Source organism: Syzygium oleosum, unplaced genomic scaffold (genome assembly GCF_021117445.2).
Source record: "Syzygium oleosum isolate NSW1041296 unplaced genomic scaffold, Sole_v2.1 Sole_v2.02, whole genome shotgun sequence".
Taxonomy (NCBI): Eukaryota; Viridiplantae; Streptophyta; class Magnoliopsida; order Myrtales; family Myrtaceae; genus Syzygium; species Syzygium oleosum.
This window is the reverse complement of record NW_026607486.1, coordinates 21,121,675-21,138,774: the sequence shown is the minus strand read 5'-3', so window position 1 is coordinate 21,138,774 and position 17,100 is coordinate 21,121,675. Positions and strand designations below refer to the sequence as shown.

General features: G+C 42.4%; 3 protein-coding genes and 1 long non-coding RNA gene across 6 annotated transcripts; 2 read left to right on the top strand and 2 right to left on the bottom strand.

Moving 5' to 3' along the window:
* The first annotated feature begins 690 nt into the window (after positions 1 to 690).
* Positions 691 to 2,816, top strand: LOC115673202 (F-box/kelch-repeat protein At3g06240-like). 2 transcript variants are annotated; one of them, XM_056308753.1, is made up of 2 exons: positions 691 to 1,358; positions 2,415 to 2,816. In XM_056308753.1, exons 1-2 carry the CDS (start codon positions 934 to 936, stop codon positions 2,476 to 2,478), a joined length of 489 nt encoding a protein of 162 aa, XP_056164728.1. In that variant the 5' UTR covers positions 691 to 933; the 3' UTR covers positions 2,479 to 2,816. The 2 variants fall into 2 exon arrangements, with proteins under 2 accessions (XP_056164728.1, XP_030451149.1); XM_030595289.2 differs by lacking the exon at positions 2,415 to 2,816 and having other exon boundaries at positions 692 to 2,397.
* Positions 2,817 to 5,880: 3,064 nt separating this feature from the next.
* LOC115673249 (proline transporter 1) lies at positions 5,881 to 10,625 on the bottom strand. 2 transcript variants are annotated; one of them, XM_030595361.2, is made up of 7 exons: positions 9,851 to 10,625; positions 8,529 to 8,753; positions 8,339 to 8,433; positions 7,947 to 8,136; positions 7,131 to 7,255; positions 6,526 to 6,741; positions 5,881 to 6,372 (listed from the first exon to the last, which is right to left on the bottom strand). In XM_030595361.2, the coding sequence occupies exons 1-7, from the start codon at positions 9,951 to 9,953 to the stop codon at positions 5,995 to 5,997; spliced, it is 1,332 nt and encodes a 443-aa protein (XP_030451221.1). In that variant the 5' UTR covers positions 9,954 to 10,625; the 3' UTR covers positions 5,881 to 5,994. The 2 variants fall into 2 exon arrangements, with proteins under 2 accessions (XP_030451221.1, XP_056164711.1); XM_056308736.1 differs by lacking the exon at positions 9,851 to 10,625 and adding an exon at positions 8,865 to 9,741.
* LOC130137436 (uncharacterized) lies at positions 10,560 to 11,183 on the top strand. The gene is made up of 2 exons (XR_008815877.1): positions 10,560 to 10,700; positions 10,853 to 11,183. It is a non-coding gene; the product is annotated as an uncharacterized LOC130137436 (long non-coding RNA).
* Positions 11,184 to 15,311: 4,128 nt separating this feature from the next.
* LOC115673253 (L-type lectin-domain containing receptor kinase VIII.2-like) lies at positions 15,312 to 16,727 on the bottom strand. Its single transcript, XM_030595365.2, has one exon. The coding sequence runs from the start codon at positions 16,623 to 16,625 to the stop codon at positions 15,564 to 15,566; it is 1,062 nt and encodes a 353-aa protein (XP_030451225.1). The 5' UTR covers positions 16,626 to 16,727; the 3' UTR covers positions 15,312 to 15,563.
* Positions 16,728 to 17,100: the final 373 nt, after the last annotated feature.

The window sequence follows — 17,100 nt, the reverse complement described above, 5'->3', positions numbered from 1 at the left end:
TTCTTCCATTGTCCTTTCGAATTGGTTTCTCGTTGATCTCACGGCAAGGATATATTCACCTTGGACACTTCAGTGATCATTTGTATCCACACTCTTTTGCCAGTAAAGTTACATGAAGCATGACAATATTAGGTTGGGGATAATGACACAAATAGTCCCTGAATTTTAGCCTAATGTGCAATTTGATCATTGGACTTTTAATCTGTTCAATGTAGCCCCTGAACTTTAGTCTGATGTTCAATGTAATCCCTGAACTTTTAATTTGTTCAATGTGGTACTTTGACTTTTAGTGCATGTTCAATTTAGTTCCTGAATTATATGAAAATGTTCAATTTAGTCCTTCCATCAATTCAAGTTCAGGGGGACTATATTGAACATTTTCATATAGTTTAAGGACTAAATCGAATATATATCAAAAATCCTGAGGTCACATTGAACAAATTAAAAGTTCAGGGATTATATTGAACATCAAGTCGAAGTTCAGGAACTATATTGAACAAATTAAAAGTTCAGAGATCAAATTGCATATTGGACCAAAGTTTTAGGACTAGTGAACATATCCCAAAAGAAAAACGTTAGATTTGTTAAATTCCTTTTTATGAACGGTATCTTTGAACGGAACATTAGTGTTTTTCCTTAAACCTTGTAATCTTTTCAAATTCCGTCTCTTGGTTTATAACCATCATAATTCCAACTTTACCCTTTCTCAAAACCCACAACCCTCCTTCCTCGGCAAACCCAACACGAACCTCGTCCTCCCCATTTCGGCCTGCGAGTAGCCTGTCGCCGACCGCCGCGTGAAGCTCACCTGCTCACGCCCGCCGCCGAGTTCCAGCCCTTCCTCTCGTCGGACTTCAGATTGGCCCTCGGGCTGTTGCTGCGACCGCCGCCACGCCAACGAGTCCCCCCGCAGCCTCTGTCAAACCTGCCCCAATGACGAGACCATATGCCGAAACCACAGACCGAGCGTCGGCCTCCGCGGCGGTGGCCGAAATAGACCATTTGCCCGAGGATATCGTCATCCAGATATTGTCGTGGCTACCGGCCAAGTCCTTGATGCGATTCAAGTGCGTCAGCAAACGATGGCGGTCTCTTATTTCCGATCCAGGCTTCGCCAGGTCGCATCTGCAAGCCCTGAAGACAGGAGGGGATTTGATTGCTAGCCAGAGAATCGTCAAGATTAACCCCCTCGAGACCCTAGACTACCACGGGTTCGACGACCGCCCGCTGCTGAAGCTTCATAGTCCAAGAATGGCCGGCTGCGATCCCGGCCTCGTGGGGTCTTGCGATGGCTTGGTATGTTTATCTGTCGATACCGGCGGATATCTCCTATTCAACCCGACCACCGGGGAGTCCAGGTATATTCCCGGTTCGGATCTTGTTGCAAAAGGTCATGTGTTCCTTGGATTCGGATACGATCCTGTGTCTGATGACTATAAGATAGTACGCGGTGACGGTGTTGAAGTATGTGAGGTGGTGATATTTTCGCTCAAGTCCGGTTCTTGGAGAAGGATACTAATCCAACGAGATAGCCACTTGTTCGTGTTTTACCGAGGTCTTTATTGGAACGGGGCCTTACACTGGTGTGTGGACGACCAGAGGAGTAACAAGACAAAGAGTGTGATTGTGTCATTTGATTTGTCTGAAGAGAAATTCCGCCGGATGCTCCCAGTCCCCAAAATAGACGGGGACATACTCTTCGATGGTCTCGGTATTCACGGGGCCAATCTGTTTATATACAGTTGGTATGCTGACTGCTTCATGGCATGGATAACAAAGGAGTATGGGAGAGGAGGATCGTGGACAAAATTGTTCAGCCTTTCGACTAAAGGCATTCCTGGTGAATATTGGAAGATCCCCGTCGCATACACAAGGAGCGGACAAATTGTTTTCGAGATCGATGTTCACAACATGATTCTGTTCAATCCAGAAGATAATACTTACAAGGATTATCATCCCATTGCGGAGAGTGACGAATCTGCTATCTATGTGGAAACTCTTGTTTCTCCCTATCTCGGATGCGAGCCATCAAGAATCTAGAGCTTTTAAGAGTTGTTTTAGTGGATTTGGTTTAACCGTTTTCATAGGAGTTCCATCTTGGGCTGTTGAATGACCTTATTGAATTTGAAGAAGACAGAAAAGACATTGTCTGAGACTATAGCCATTCGTTAGTAGATTTACTATTGCGCTTTTACTCTGTCCTCTCCAGATGTTTGGTTAGATGTATGCTTGATGAATGGCCGTTCAATCATCCTGTTTTGCTAGAATAATCACTTCACTAGCTAATGTTGTCCGATCTGATATTGTGTAATTTCACCAACCGTTTACTGGGTCTTGTTATGTAGTTAACATTCAATTATAATCATGTGAATGTTAAACCTTGTGCTGTTTTCTTTTTCTCTTGTCGTGAACAGGATCCTCAAAATCCTGGTCGCAATCGTGGATTTGCTTTGTACTAAAGTAACGTATGTGCTCTGACTATTCAAGGCAAAAAATGGCAAGTTCTAATTTCAAGCTGGATGGAATTACCCTTACCGTCACATGGGCTGATCCAAAGAGTGCACCTGACTTAACTGACTAATTTACTTTTTACAGCTTCGATCAATAGAATAGTATCTATTTTGTTATCTTGCATTTTTTAGAACATTGTATCTTCCTTCTTGGCTCTTGAATGCTGTTATGTCGGCATTGATGTGAATACTCACAATATTTGAGGAGTCTTGGCAAACAACTGGAATAGCTAACCAGTATCATATCTTTGGCATGTGAGTGAAAATTCTTAGGTAATAAATTATCACGACACGATGCCTTTGCCAGTTCTTTGTAGGATACAAGCGTATTCAGCACCTTCATATGAGATATTTTCTCGTCCTGTTCATGTATGTATGCTTGTCTTCTATTAGATGATTGGTATCCTGACAAAGCACACAGTCTTGCGCAGCTACTTGAGGTTCTTCTCAACCGCTGATCATTTAGAATGAGTGTTTCCTCTCTAAAAAATGCTGGGCGTGTAGGAGCAGTCTGTGCTACGAGTTCTGAAGGTGTGTATCATCAACTAGTTTTTTTGAACTAATGAGGATCTATCATTTACGGTCATCACATGTTTTTCGACAATAGAATGAGTTATACTCACAAAACACCTGTTGCTATAGGTGCTTGCTGTCATTGGAATGTTGTCATGGTGTCTTGGTGCTCCACTTTTCATTGCTTGTGCTTCCAAACAGTTTGATAGAATTCATTGATCGCAAATGTTTGTGTGATCAAGGCTTGTTTTTTTACGAGGAGTAAGGCTAATGGAATGGGATTGAGATCTTCATTTCCTTTCCCTAGGTCGTTTGGGAACTTGGAATTAAGAGGAATGTATACCAAATGTTGGAAGGAAAGAGCTTCATTACTATGTTTTCACATGGGGGGTTAAGGGTATTGATGGGAATGAATGAGTAGAAATAAGCAGACCCAAAAGAAAAGTTAAGTTTGTGTACCAAATCTTTAAGAGTACCAATGTGGGGTTAAGTAGTTATGATTCAAACCTTGAGTGTTTTGTAGGAGGTGTGAAACTCCGATGGCAACATCCAAGTGGTTGTTACACGATTGCCCTTTTCCAACCTTTTACTCACTAATAAGACATGCAAGTTGCTAAACAAGAAAATTGGAGAAACGTTCATCCTATGGAATATTGCAAGTTTGTCAATTGTGTCCTCTCTCTCTCTCTCTCTCTCTCTCTCTCTCTCCTTTTTATTTTTATTATTTATTTTCTGTACTCTTTGGGTGCAAGGGTGTGTTTGGGGCTGGGATAGTGCAGGGAACTTTTGAGAGGAACAATTGGTTCAGTTGCTCCAGGTATGTCCCCTTGTGTCCCTAGCTCCCTCAAGTGAAGAATTTGTTCATCATAAAATTGTTGATGCGTCTTTTTTCAAAACTTTGAACTTTATGATGAGATTGTGCACGCGCTGTTTTCTCATAGCTCAACCATTTGTGGTTCTTGATAAGTGTAGAATATGGAATGGGAAGTGGGGTTTCTATTAAATGGGATGTCTATAGTTATGGCATCCTCTTGCTAGATGCTCACAAAAATCAGTTCCACGGCTGAGATATTCAAAGAAAATTTCAACCTTCATAATTTTGTGGAGGAAGCTTTGCCTGAACAAGTTTTAGAGATTACCGATCTCATTCTAATTCAAGTAGTGAAGAACGATGCTTGCCAAAGGAGAAAAAGTATACTCCAGGATTGTCTGCTAATGATCTACCTCCTCAGTTGGAGTCCCGAGAGAAAGAATGAGCATCACAGATATAGCAGCTCAACTATGTTCAATTAGGGACTGACTTTACGCAGCTGGTTTATGAGGATAGGTGATATACTAAAACAGTAAGCTTTCTAGTAGCTCCTACAAATTATGCAAAAATCGAACCACTTATGCATAGACAAGCGCCTGACTTCACGCATCTTTTTGAATCCAGGATAACTTGAAGTTCTGGTATTGTGAAGATGGATTCATGGAGGTAACAGAGTCATCATGCAGAACCATAGTGGGGTTGAAAAGATAGTGAAGTCATCCAATGAACTATGGCAATATAGGAACCTGTAGTCTAACTCAAAGTCGATGGCAATGTCTTCGTCCTATTCGGGAGGTAGGGAGACGTGGCAGGAGGGCCTCATCTCTTATGCAAACGTGGGACAAATGCTTCTCTAATGTGTTGTGAGGTTGGTGAATCGAGTTCTAATATAGACTATGAATAGTTTAGACCGTGAAGAACCAAGGTGTGTTTTGATGTTCCTTTGAAACGAAAGTAGGCGTGTAAGAAAAGAAGTATTAGGGATGATGCTGTCATCTATACAGCCATACTGTATAAAAGAAAAGGCATACATGCAAGCCTGTATATGTCTCTTAAAGCTATGCGAGCAAGTACATTTGTCCTTTTCGTCTTTTATGCCATTTTAAATATTTCGATCTGTAAATACAAGTAGACATCATGCTTGTACATCCCACACAATGTCTACGTCTATCGAGAAAGACCGATGTATTTTATTTGATATAACTCTAAATGAGGTTTCACTTTTATAATTATAGATATCATAAGCTAAACTATACTTAAAATGAAATTATCAAAGACCAAAAAAGATAATGCAAAGATAATATAGTTTTGTTGATTTAGACAAATGATTGAAGTGAAAAGATAATCTTAAAATTCGAGCAATGTATAGTAATGAAAACTTGTGAGTAGTAGCGAAGTACTGATACTTAAATGAGAGTGGAGAGTTGCCGATCCAAAACAAGTTGATAACTTAATTGAAGAGAGGTTGATAAGTCCTTGGTTTGTAAATATTAAAAACCGTTGATAAATTAAAAGAGTTGCTAAGAAATGCAAATATAACATTTGCAAACGCTAAGAAAAGTAATTAAATAAAAACAAATTAATGCGGTAAGTAACTTTTATTAGAGTTGGTAAGGCAATACTATGTGGAAATTTAATGGGAGAAAAGTTAGTGAGTTATGCCAATTTTGGTTGGTAATCTCTAAAAAGGTTTATACATCGCCAACTAATCAAAGAAAAGTTGGTAACTCAATAAAAGAGCTTGTAAATTATAAAAAAAATCAAACATCGGTAAGTACCTCATATTAAAGTCAGTAATCCAAGCTCATTGGTGATTAATGATTTACACTGACAAAAGTTATCAAGTGACTCTAATTTAGATAAGTAAATTCGTACTAATTTAGAATTCTGCAGACCAAAATTGGGCCCATCAAGCACTCTCCATCTTATTGCTTTACTTCAACTTCTTCGCATAACAGTGACAGGGAAGGTCATCAATCATGATCAAATCTCCAAATAACGCAACATTCATTCAGAACAAGACAACAAACTAGAAGGAAAAGAGTGGGACTGAGTCAAGTTTTATTCAGGAAGCTCTGATTTAGGAACTCCAAGAATCAACCAGTGCACAATTCTAGATACACATTAATTTTCTTCCCCTCTTCTATATGTGTTAAATTATCATAAATCTGCAAAAAGATTGTATGTCTTGGAATCTACAGCAATAAGCCTCAAGGCCGCGATTGCTGCTGCAACTGACATACACCCAAAGAAACAGACATTGAGCCAATGCCATGACTTCTGTACGGAAGACATCTTGTTCTGCTTCGCCATCAAGTACATATGGTTAGCGAGGATGAACGTGAGAGGGAAGGTACTTATCGCCCCCGTGAGGCTCTCGAAGTCGCCGAGGAAAGGGAGGAGGGCCGCGACCAGCGTGTTTATGGTGAGATATCCGCCTCTCACAAGAATCCTAAACGACAAGTTCTTGAATTGCAAAGCGCTCCCGGTGATGCCGAAGCGGGTATCCATGTACTCGTACATTGGACTAGCAAAAATCTGCAGAAGAGAAAGGACGATTAAAAGGGTCAGAGCTAGACTAAAGATGGAGAAAATTGAAAAGTCTCAATGTAACTTTGAGAAAACACAAGGATAGGCGAAATGTAATTATGGAGACGATGAAACAAATTTGAAGAGGGTAAGACGAGATACATGCAACGCAATGACTGTTTGCAGGAAGGCGGAAATGTTGGCTAATGCCTTCACCCAAACTGGACCGTTGACGCTGTTGAGCAAATAGGACGAGGTTGAGGACCCATAGGCCCAGTATCCTACGAATGTGACTGCATACATAGGTAAACATCCAACGGTGAACTGAAAGTAGAGAGATTTCAGCATGTTCTTCACAGCAGGTTCTCTCACCGTTGCCTGTCAGATAGACATGACAACGAACATTAAGGCACCTATGTATATTGTAGATTTGATGACAGAAGAAATTTAAGCAGCATCTCTCCATCTAGCAGATGATGGACAAAAATTTCAGCAGTGTTCATGAGAATGGGGAGTCGCCATTGAATGGCTGTTTGGTGTTCGTCAACGGAGGAAAATATTTCAATCATACTTCAACTATAATAGAATCAGATTGTGCTCCATCTATATTGATCAGAAGAGACATAGAGGTCATTCCCAAGTATAATAATCAGCTCTATTGGTATAAGCACTCGCTCTAAACTCCAGTAAGCAAAGATGGTTTTCATGCTCGTTCTGTAAACTTGTCTTTTCTCTTTAAAGTTCAAAGATTCAACTTTAAAGAGTACCTGAATCTCTGGAAGCATTCCTGTATTATATGCAAAAACGAGATTTGCTGCAGCACCGATGGTTGTAAAGATTTTGCCCGTTTTATCTCCTGGTATGCTATAATCTCTGGCAGGAGAATTTAGGCCTATAAAACCAAGAACAACGTTAATAATTTCCATGTTATTAAGAGAGCCTTTTCTTCAGAAAATAGGATAGAATTGCAACATATTTCCACCACATAATACAGTCCGCAAAATATTATAGTTAAGATGTCACAATAGACATGGCTTGATTGCAGTTAAAGCATTCAACCAAAAGAAGATATCCTATTCACGGCAAACTATAGGGCTTGATGTGACAGCTTTCAGAAAGGCATTTCCTTCAATCATTCATTGGTCAATTGGGACAAGTTCAAGGAGAGAGAATTGCAGCAATTTTCAATTGACGATATGTATAATCAACTAATGAGTAATTGGGAAACTAATGGGAAGAAACTAGGTGTATACATCAGCTATTCCTGAGAAACTTGAACAGATAGATATGTAAGATCAGATTGTGTAGACACAAACAGGACAGATGGTGCTACGCTCGGCACTGAAAATAGCATTCCATTTCAGTTTTTCTTTTCACTTTTCTTCGATCAAAAGATGTGGCGATTTCATGCCAGCCCATTCTGGTATATATTAGACAAGCTAGATAGCTAAAACTTCCAGATTCAATGCACATGCAAGCACAATTTTGCAGGCCAAGGACAGAGGCAAAAGAAAAGCCCAGGAGTCCCGATAGGCAAACTATGGAATACTTTGTATCAATAGGGTACTGTAATGTCAACTTACCATCTCGTAGAGCCAGTACAAATGCTGTAACAATATAAACCAGACTGAGAACTGTGGAAACTCCCAGCCAGATCCTCAAAGCTGATAAATAAGGTATCCCGATGGCAAACAAGGCACAGACAAAACCCACAATGGCAATGAAGTAAGGAAGCTTCATCACATGGTCATCCCGGAAGAGAACATAAACAGCCTGCATAATGATGACGAGGACATAAAAACAAATATTACATCAAGTGATCATTGCGAAAGATAAATAATTCGAAACAGCAGCAGGAACCATGGGATTTTTTCCCTGTTTCCTCCAAAATTGCATGATTCTTTGATTCACTTGTGATGGAGTTCAACAGTAAGAAAAATTTTGGCAAGTAGATTTTCCCTCCACTTGATTTTACCTTCAGAGCCTCACCAGCCAAAATGATAAATCCAGTGTTTATCATGAAGAGATTAACATACTGTAATCCCCATGTAAGAGAATAAGCTTTCCTACCTGCAGCAGGCAAGAGAAGAATAAGGTTCATTTCTACATCAGGAGACGTTTTAGTAACGAGAGATAACAAAGATTCGTCCTGTTTGCTCTCGTACCATAAATATGTCCAGCAAGGTCTCTATATCTAATGTGCCTCTTTCCACCAAATTCATGAAGCTTAGCAATGAGAACATTCGCATTCAACGAAATAGCTGCTGCAGCAATTAATCCAAGTACTCCAGGGACCCAGCCAAGAGGAACCATGATGGTTCCTGAATATCCAAGAACAAAAACACTGTTGACGCCAGTGGTTAGGACAAATGCTGCCTGGAACCATGAATCTGCAACATGCCAGGAAAAGCTAATCGGAAACGTGAAATATTAATCAAAACAAGCTAGAATTTTCAAAATGACTAAACATGGCAGAAAAGATAAATGTTGAGCGTTCATACTGTAATCAATATACTAGGTACAAGGGCAAGCATGCCCTCCCTTCTTCTAATACTGTTGATTGATTAAAATTCAGGAAGTGGCCATTTATCATTCCTTCCACCTCAGCTCTTCCCTCGAATCCAAACAGAATACCATGCGGGTGCAACCAAACAAAAAAACATTACAAAAGAACACCGTTTCTGCTGCAGAACAATAGAATGCCCAAAGATAACTTACATCTACTCCACAGATTAACTTCACCCTTTTTACCTCCAATCCTCCTCTTCTAACTCATGAAAGCAGGACAACATTCAACAAGAAATTAAGTTCAATATTTTCCCTGCTTTAGCAACATCAGCAACGTTGATTGAAACAAAAACATCACCTCCCACCACATCATAAAATCCCTTTTTTCCATCATGCCGACCCTCTCCAACCATTCAAAGTATCAATAGCCATAGCAAGCACCTGATAAATCTATACTCCTCTCTTGCTGACTTATCAAGGAAAATGCACTTTTAACAACAAATAAGGGTACACCGGAAAATCCCATCATCCCAAATACTAATAAGCATAATTGGACACCGCCAGCTCCAAGAAATCACATTGCTGAGCATAGACAAAGCGGTACTCAAAGACAAAAAATCGGTCCTTTTTGCACGAAAATGGAGGCAAAAGGAAGAAAGAAAAAGTGGTGAAATTTCATCTTGGAATGTGCCCTTTTTCCATCAAGTGCTGACTAGTAAGTACAACGTATGGATCCCTCGGAAAGAGCTGTTCACCTTCCAAAGGAGAAACATACACAAACAGAGCTACAAAAGTAGAAGCAACCCAATTGCAAATATTGGCAAAGGTCCCCTAGAAAGAGCAAGCCAAGGGAAAACACCAGAAAATCCCACTTTTTCCCTCCACAGAAATTGGATGCTGGCCAAGCTAATCCAAACCTGTAGATAAAGGCAGGAAAAAAAATAAAACAGGAACAAGAACAATCACGTTCGTGCTGTACCTCTGCTAATGAGATGCGCAGTTTCTGGCATCTCAACGCCCTCAAAATGCTCATCATCGTGGCCCTTCCTCGAACCCACATCACCACCCCCCTCCATTGTCATTTCCTCCTCTCCTTCACAGACTCCACCGCCACTCTCCAGGAGCAATTCCTCCGCCTCCTCCGAAATGCCTGTTCTCGTTGTCACAGCCAGCGTATCTTGCCTCCGCTTCCCCACCCTCGTATTTAAGGGCGAGAAGTAATCGCAGCCAGCCAGAAGACCCGCCCCAGAAAAGAAAGTTGTCCAATGAGAACCGAAAATAATTAAAACAGCGGGCCCAAATTGGAAAGCTGATAAAATTTCGTGATTATTCACTCAATGACATCCACAGGATCAAAAAGCGAGACCCTTTAGATTTCTCCTGTATTGGCATAGTTGCCCATCACAGAGAGAAGTGGAGATTAATGCGCGCGCTTCCAAAGAATGGCGCAGTGTTGTGGGATTGGTTACGGAGAGGGAGCTTTCTGAATTTTCGCGCGTCGGCAACAAGGACCGCTCCGTGGGGACCACCGACCGATTCAGTGCGCTCGCGGGTGTTCGTGGCTCGTGGGGCTTTTCGGACTTTCCGAGGCCGATGAGTTCGGGATTCGTCGGTTACGGTTGGGCGCTGAGGCGGGGGGGCGGGGGGGAGGTCGGGTCGATCCTCGCGATCAACCTACGGGTGGAACGGACGCCACGTCATGCGGAGCGGTCGGATGCTCTGCACCTGCAGCACCCTGCAGCAGAAATGTCGCAGGTCAGCCGACGGGGATCTAAGCATGGTGGCTGTGGCTGATACCCAGGATGATGTAATCAAGTGCGGTTTATCACGTGAACCCCCACACGTTAATCATTCTTTACTCGGTACTTAGTGCTCCTTATTTTACTTTTTGTGTTTGGCATGTAGAACTGCTGTGTCCGAGGCAAATGGGTTAGTGGGATGAACATTGATTGAACGTGCTGTGAAATCCATGTCGTGTCAGATTTGGTCGCCAAAGGTGCAGGTGATTCAGCTGCCGCTAAGAAGGAGCATGCTTGACGCAAGCGACGAGCGCCTGTTCATGGACTGCTCCATGAATTCATCTTTGCTTTAATGTCAAAAGTTAGCGCAGTTGAGATGGACTTAAACCCACCTCCTTAGAGAGAAAATTCTTCTCAGATACAGGGGTAGGGGCCCGTCCACCGTGCTGTCACGCCGCCCGAGGGAAAATTGTTTTTATACAGCGATCGTGTCATGAGATAATAATACCTAGGAAAGCCGGTTATCGTAGAATGAATGTCTCGAATTTAGAATGCAAAATTCACTTGCATATGTATCACGTGAATAATGTGGTTGATTGGTTACACCACGTTGATTTTGCAAGCGATGTGTGCTTTTTATTTCTTTATTTCTTTTCTTTCTTTTTTCCTTCCCTCCCTTCTTCTTCTAACTGGTTACTAGACCTTGGTAAACAACTAGAGGCCAGGACTGGCAAGGTCGACCTCGTCGGCCTCTGACGGCTCAAGCCCTCTCCAGAGGATGCTCGGTCGAAGTCGCGGCCTCTAGTGAGGCTCACCTTCGCCGGCCTTGGCCTCTAGCCGGTCGCTGGAGGGAGGGGAGGAAAAAAAAAAAGAAAAAAAAAATAAATACAAAATTTGAGAAATATTAAAATATTATCAAAAGTTGTCCACGTCAGTGTTGGCATGCCACGTAAGCCGCCCGGCATCCAGGTCAGCAATATCTATCCAAAAATTAACCAGAAAGACTGAATTTGCATTATATCTAAAGATTTAAGATTAAATTGACACAAATATAAATTTTTCTAGACACTTCCCCCTTGTATAGTGGCAAAAGATCCGCCCTTACCTTACAAAAAAAAAAAGAGAAAAAAAAAGATCTGCCCTTATATAGGACTGTCAATTCGCGTGATCCTTATGGAGCGCATCATTGGCTGGGTGGACTGATATTCAAAGCAATCATTCACTCGGATTTCTTTAGTCTTAAATGAGGACGCTTTGGAAATAATCGCGTCACGATAGATTATCGATCTCAATCACTGCCCTTCATGGGTTTGGACCGTTGTTTTAAAATAATGAAGCAATACGAGTGGCACAAATGCACCAAAGGTCACGGACAGACGAGACGACGCCCTCCACTATGAAAAAGGAAGAGCAACATTGTTGATGTTGAGCAATGACGCTGCATATACTTTCTGTAAAGAAGAAAGAGGAGTACTGCTCTAGTTTTTTGGTGGATATATTATTATTCAAACGTCAGGGGAAAGCTAATCGAGGATAAAGAGCCATCTTTTCGAGGTCGCACTACGAGTCTGGTGCTTTATATACATACATATATATATATATAGGGCAAAAGCTACAAAAAAATCTTAAATTATATCCATTGTAGTATATTTATTCTAAACTTTTTTTTCCGTGTGTATGACACATTTACCTTCCTTTAAAGGTCTATAAATAAGAATCGTTAAAAATTTGCCCACATGGACTCTAGAAAGAAAACGGTGTTGACATGGTACTTACATGACTTAAGTAAAATAAAAAATTTTGGCTGAAAAATCATGTGACAAAACCTTGATGGAGGGTAAATGTGTCGCATAGGTACAAATTTAAGATTTTTTATGTCACTAGAAAAAAAGTTTATGGTAAATGTGTCACGATGGGCAAAGTTTGGGATTTTTTATGTCACAAAAAGTTCACGGTAAATGTATCACAGTAAGTATAGTTTAAAGTTTTTTGTGACTTAAGTAAGGAATAATTGTCCCACTTGCCAAAACTACTTTCATATGGCATAACAAGAATATCAGCATCAATCTTTTGTTTGCTCTTTAAACGTCAGGGGGAAGCGAATCGAGGGCAAAGCGCCGTCTTTTCGAGGTCACTCGAGTCCACTGCTTTATATACATATATACAATATAGAAGGCGAAAGCCATCAAAACCCTAAATAATACCCACTGTGATACATTTACCTTAAATTTTTTTCCGTAACACAAAAAATTTCAAATTATACCTATTTGACACATTTATCCTCATTTAAAGTTTCATCAACGAAACCAGTTAAAAATCTGCCTATATAAACGCTAGAAAGCAAACGGTATTGACATGACATTGAAGTGAAATAAAAACGACCTTATTTTGGCTGAAAAAAATCATCCGACAGAACCTTGACGGAGGGAGGATAAATGTGTTACATAGGTATAATAAATTTGGATTTTTTTATGTCACGAGAAAAAATTTAGGGTAAATGTGTCACGGTGGCATAGTTTGTGATTTTTTATGCCACGAAAAAAAGTTTACGATAAATGTGTCACAGTGAGTATAGTTTGAAGTTTTTTTGTGGCTTTTTCCATATATCTAAGCAGGGAATAATTGCTCCACTTCCTAAAACTGCTTTCATATGGCATAAACCAGCAAGAATATCAGCATCAATCTTTTGTTGCCCTTTAAACTTAAATTAAAGAACAGTGTGGAGTTTCAAGAGCCATTTCAAAACGAGGGAAAGATGGTCACAGAGAGCACCATCGGAAGGGTTAAGACATTGGCATATTCTGCTGCAGGCGCTTGGTGGAGTCAGAGGCAATATACGCCTACATCAGGTTCGCCTTTCCGGCGAAATAAGTCGGATCCATTCTCTTCCGTCAGCGCAGATGTTCCAAATCTACAGAGCACGGTCATTGAAGAATTACGTCGTCTTCAGATAACATGACATGTAGGCACCTAACTTATAAGCCTTTTGTGATTCCTTAACCGGGATACCCTCGCATACCGATTACAGAGCGAAACCGACACATCGGATTCTCGTGCCCACAGAGAAGAGATTTTTGCTTTCTTCAGGGATCAAATTCTCGACAGCTACATGTCCCAAGCCTCTTCCCACTCGCGACCCCTAATACGAGAAGGATCTTTAACCAAAATGCTCAGATAGGAACAGGGCAACAGCTGCATGATAGCGACCTAGATACTTAAACCACTTATTGAGATTGTCCCGTTGTCTCTAATCTCGGAGAGCAACGGGACAGGACAAATTGGAGTTGTGAATGTGCTCTTCTTGCCCCCAGGAGAGTGGCTGACGGCGACCTGACGGCCCGAGGATATCTGCAAATAGAGAAGTCCCTTCTAGGGGCTGCAAGGAGGAGGAGTTTACGTCTTGGTAGGTATCAGAATAGATACGACCAAGGACAGGATAATAGGAACAGTACCGATACTACTGTGACCTTTCTTATGTTTCTGTTTCTTTCGCCAGAGATGGTAGCCCTTTCATCTTTTTGCTCTATCTTTTATGATGCCGTTTCTTGGTTCAACAAGAAGGGCTTCTAGGGGCCCTCGAGCAGCCGATACCCCTCGTAGCGCGTCGTACTCAAGCATATTTCGTTGTGATTCCTATACAAAGTGTCCTGGTAAGGCTAGAATCTATTTATCAACGGTTATCAATCATCTAAAGAACAGTTTCTCGAACTACCCCCTCAACGGGACTCAAGATCCTAACCATTCAAGTGGCCATACAAAGAACAGATAGAGGTAATTTCTCCAGTGGGCCTTGTGAGCCCACCGTCCTCAACTTGGGAAATTTCAACTCGACTTTCTTCCTCCCTAAGGCCCGCAAAAGGTTACAGAGATGGAAGTACACCACTTTCAATTTCATCAGTCGCTAGTTAAGATATTTCAAGCATCTCGACATAGCAAACTCCACCAGATTTATATATCATATGATTACTCATAAGTAATTGGTGCAACAAAAGATCCGTGGATCGAAATTTACTTGTTTTCCTTCACACAGAAAATCATGAGAAGTGGAAACAGAGAACCAAGAAGTTGATTGAATCGAATTCGCAGTCAGATGAAAACTTACTCATCTCACCAAAAAAGGGAAAAGGAACTCAATTAGCCTTGTCTTGTTCGCCAAAAGGTAAGAATAAGACAATGGCTGCAAGCAACATTAACCACGGCATCACAGCCGAGGTGTTCCTAACTAAATTCTTGTTGTTTATTCCAATCTCAACCCACAAACTGTCATGACGATCATTGATAAATAAGAAAGGGTAGAACTATGGGTTCAGTGAATAACATTGTTCTTTCGAATCCTACAATGCCTACACTCAAGTAGAAGGGTTGTATCTCCACTAAAATTGCCATGTTCACCAGAAGCCACACTAGCTAGCGCTAACAACCTACATAGCGAAGCTTGTTTTGCCTCGTCCATATAGAGAACACGAATTCTCGTGGAGTAGCCACATTTTCCTATAACGTGTTTAAGTTTCCTCAGGGGCTGCAGAAGTAGACATTGGACGTGGATATGCACCGGAGAAGTGTTAAGAACAAAGCTAGGCTTACCAAAAAGGGGAGAAGGAAGAATAAGTGAAATGCCTAGAGGGAAACGGGGGAGAGAAAGAGGTCAAAGACCAAAAAGTGATGCATCTAACCTTTGTAAATAGATGGAAAACAAGAACATGAAACACCTGCAGCTACAGAAAATGCATTGATTTCTCTTGGCACAGTTCCAAGGAAAGGATAACTAGTTCACATGATCACAAACCCGCCACAAGCAGCTACACACCGTGGTTTCTATTCATACGTGAGCACCTAAACACATATGCGTAATTCCTTTCACAGAAGGAGCTACAAGTTCACTAGATCCGTAGAGCGAAATGAAGGTAACAACAATACCCGAGACCAGCATGTACAAAGCATTCGGCTCATAACTCAATGCTTACCACCTTCGACGTCCTCCCTCACGACCACATTGATCTTCTCGTATTTGAAGTCCACGGGATGCACGGGACATTCCACCGGAAATACAGTGTGCCTATTAGCAACAAATGCCCACAGAAAGAGCCCCAAGAATGCCAATAATGCTCCACACCCCGCGGCGAAAATTACCCCGGCAAGGATCGCCAAAGGACACCTGCCTCTCTTGCGCAACTTTCCGTGCTCGCCAGACTGGCCGTGTGGATCAGCAGGTAACGAATGCATCGACAGCGGAACTTTCCTCGGCTTGAACCTCCACGAGTATACACTAATGGTCTGCACCGAATTCCCATTCGACGAGCTTATACCGACATAAACATCCTCATCTCTCCACATTCGCAGCATGTCGATCGAGTATGCAATGATTGGATCATATGGTCTTGGATCCCTAAACTTACTCAGCCTAACCTCAAGCCTTTTCGAGCTCCCGTCGTAATCCACCCACGACTTCAATTTCTCTCCACTGCTCAGCACTAAGCCTACAGACGACACATTGCAGACGCTAACAGACGCGAAACTGCCCAAATCCACACCTACATGGTTCGCATTCACATCGCCTACTTCCTCATCCACCGAAGTATCGTACTCGACGCCGACAAACCTGCGATCCCCGGAGAGGCCGAACGCTTCCGCTCCGAGCTTAAAATCCCGAGGGAGAAGCACGAGAGCGAGGCCGTCGCCGTTACCGGGCGAGACGGAGAAGGCGAACTCGGACGAGAACGAGGTCGGGGCGGCCGAGCTCGGGTCGACGAACCGGAAGGGCTTCGGCCACTGGAGGAAGCCGGAGCTGGAGGCCGAGGGGCGCGTGATCCTCACGTGAGGCCCCCCGGAGGCTCCGGCGCCGGCGGCCAGGGCGGCGTCGCCGAGGAGGGAGATGCCGTCGTCGAATCCGGGGAGGCCGGCTAGGGTTCCGGGCGCGAGGGAGAGGGAGGCAGAGGCCCTGGCCAGGGCGAGCAAGGGGACGACAATGTGGACGATCAGGAGGCGAGAGGAGGCGAGAGCGGAAGGTCTGGACATGGCGATGCGTTCGGGAGCTGGAGCTGGAACTGGAGCTGGAGTGTGGTTTCAGTTGCAGAGACGGAGAGAGAAATGCAGAAGAAAGAAGCACGGAAAGGAACAAGACGATTCAATTCCTTCTATGCGCGTGGGGGTGGAAGTACGGATTTGAAGGATTGTTCTGGGCTCATGAGAGGCCCGGAAAGCAAGACTATGGCTAGCCCATTAGTACATGGGCCTGACCTTGCTATTGACTTTTTTTAATAGGGTCGTTCCTCTTTGAGTGACCCGGTCATTGGGCGGACCGGTCCTTGCACAAAGGCACTGGGGGCGTCAACGATTTGGGGTTTTCATAAACTCGAACCGAACAGAACCATTTGGGTGTATGTTACCTTTGAACCAAATCGCAGCCCAAACCGAAACCAGGTTCAGTACGGTTTTTCGATTTCCTTTTTGTTATATTAAGAAGAGGTTTAGCAAAAAGGAGAGAAATTGT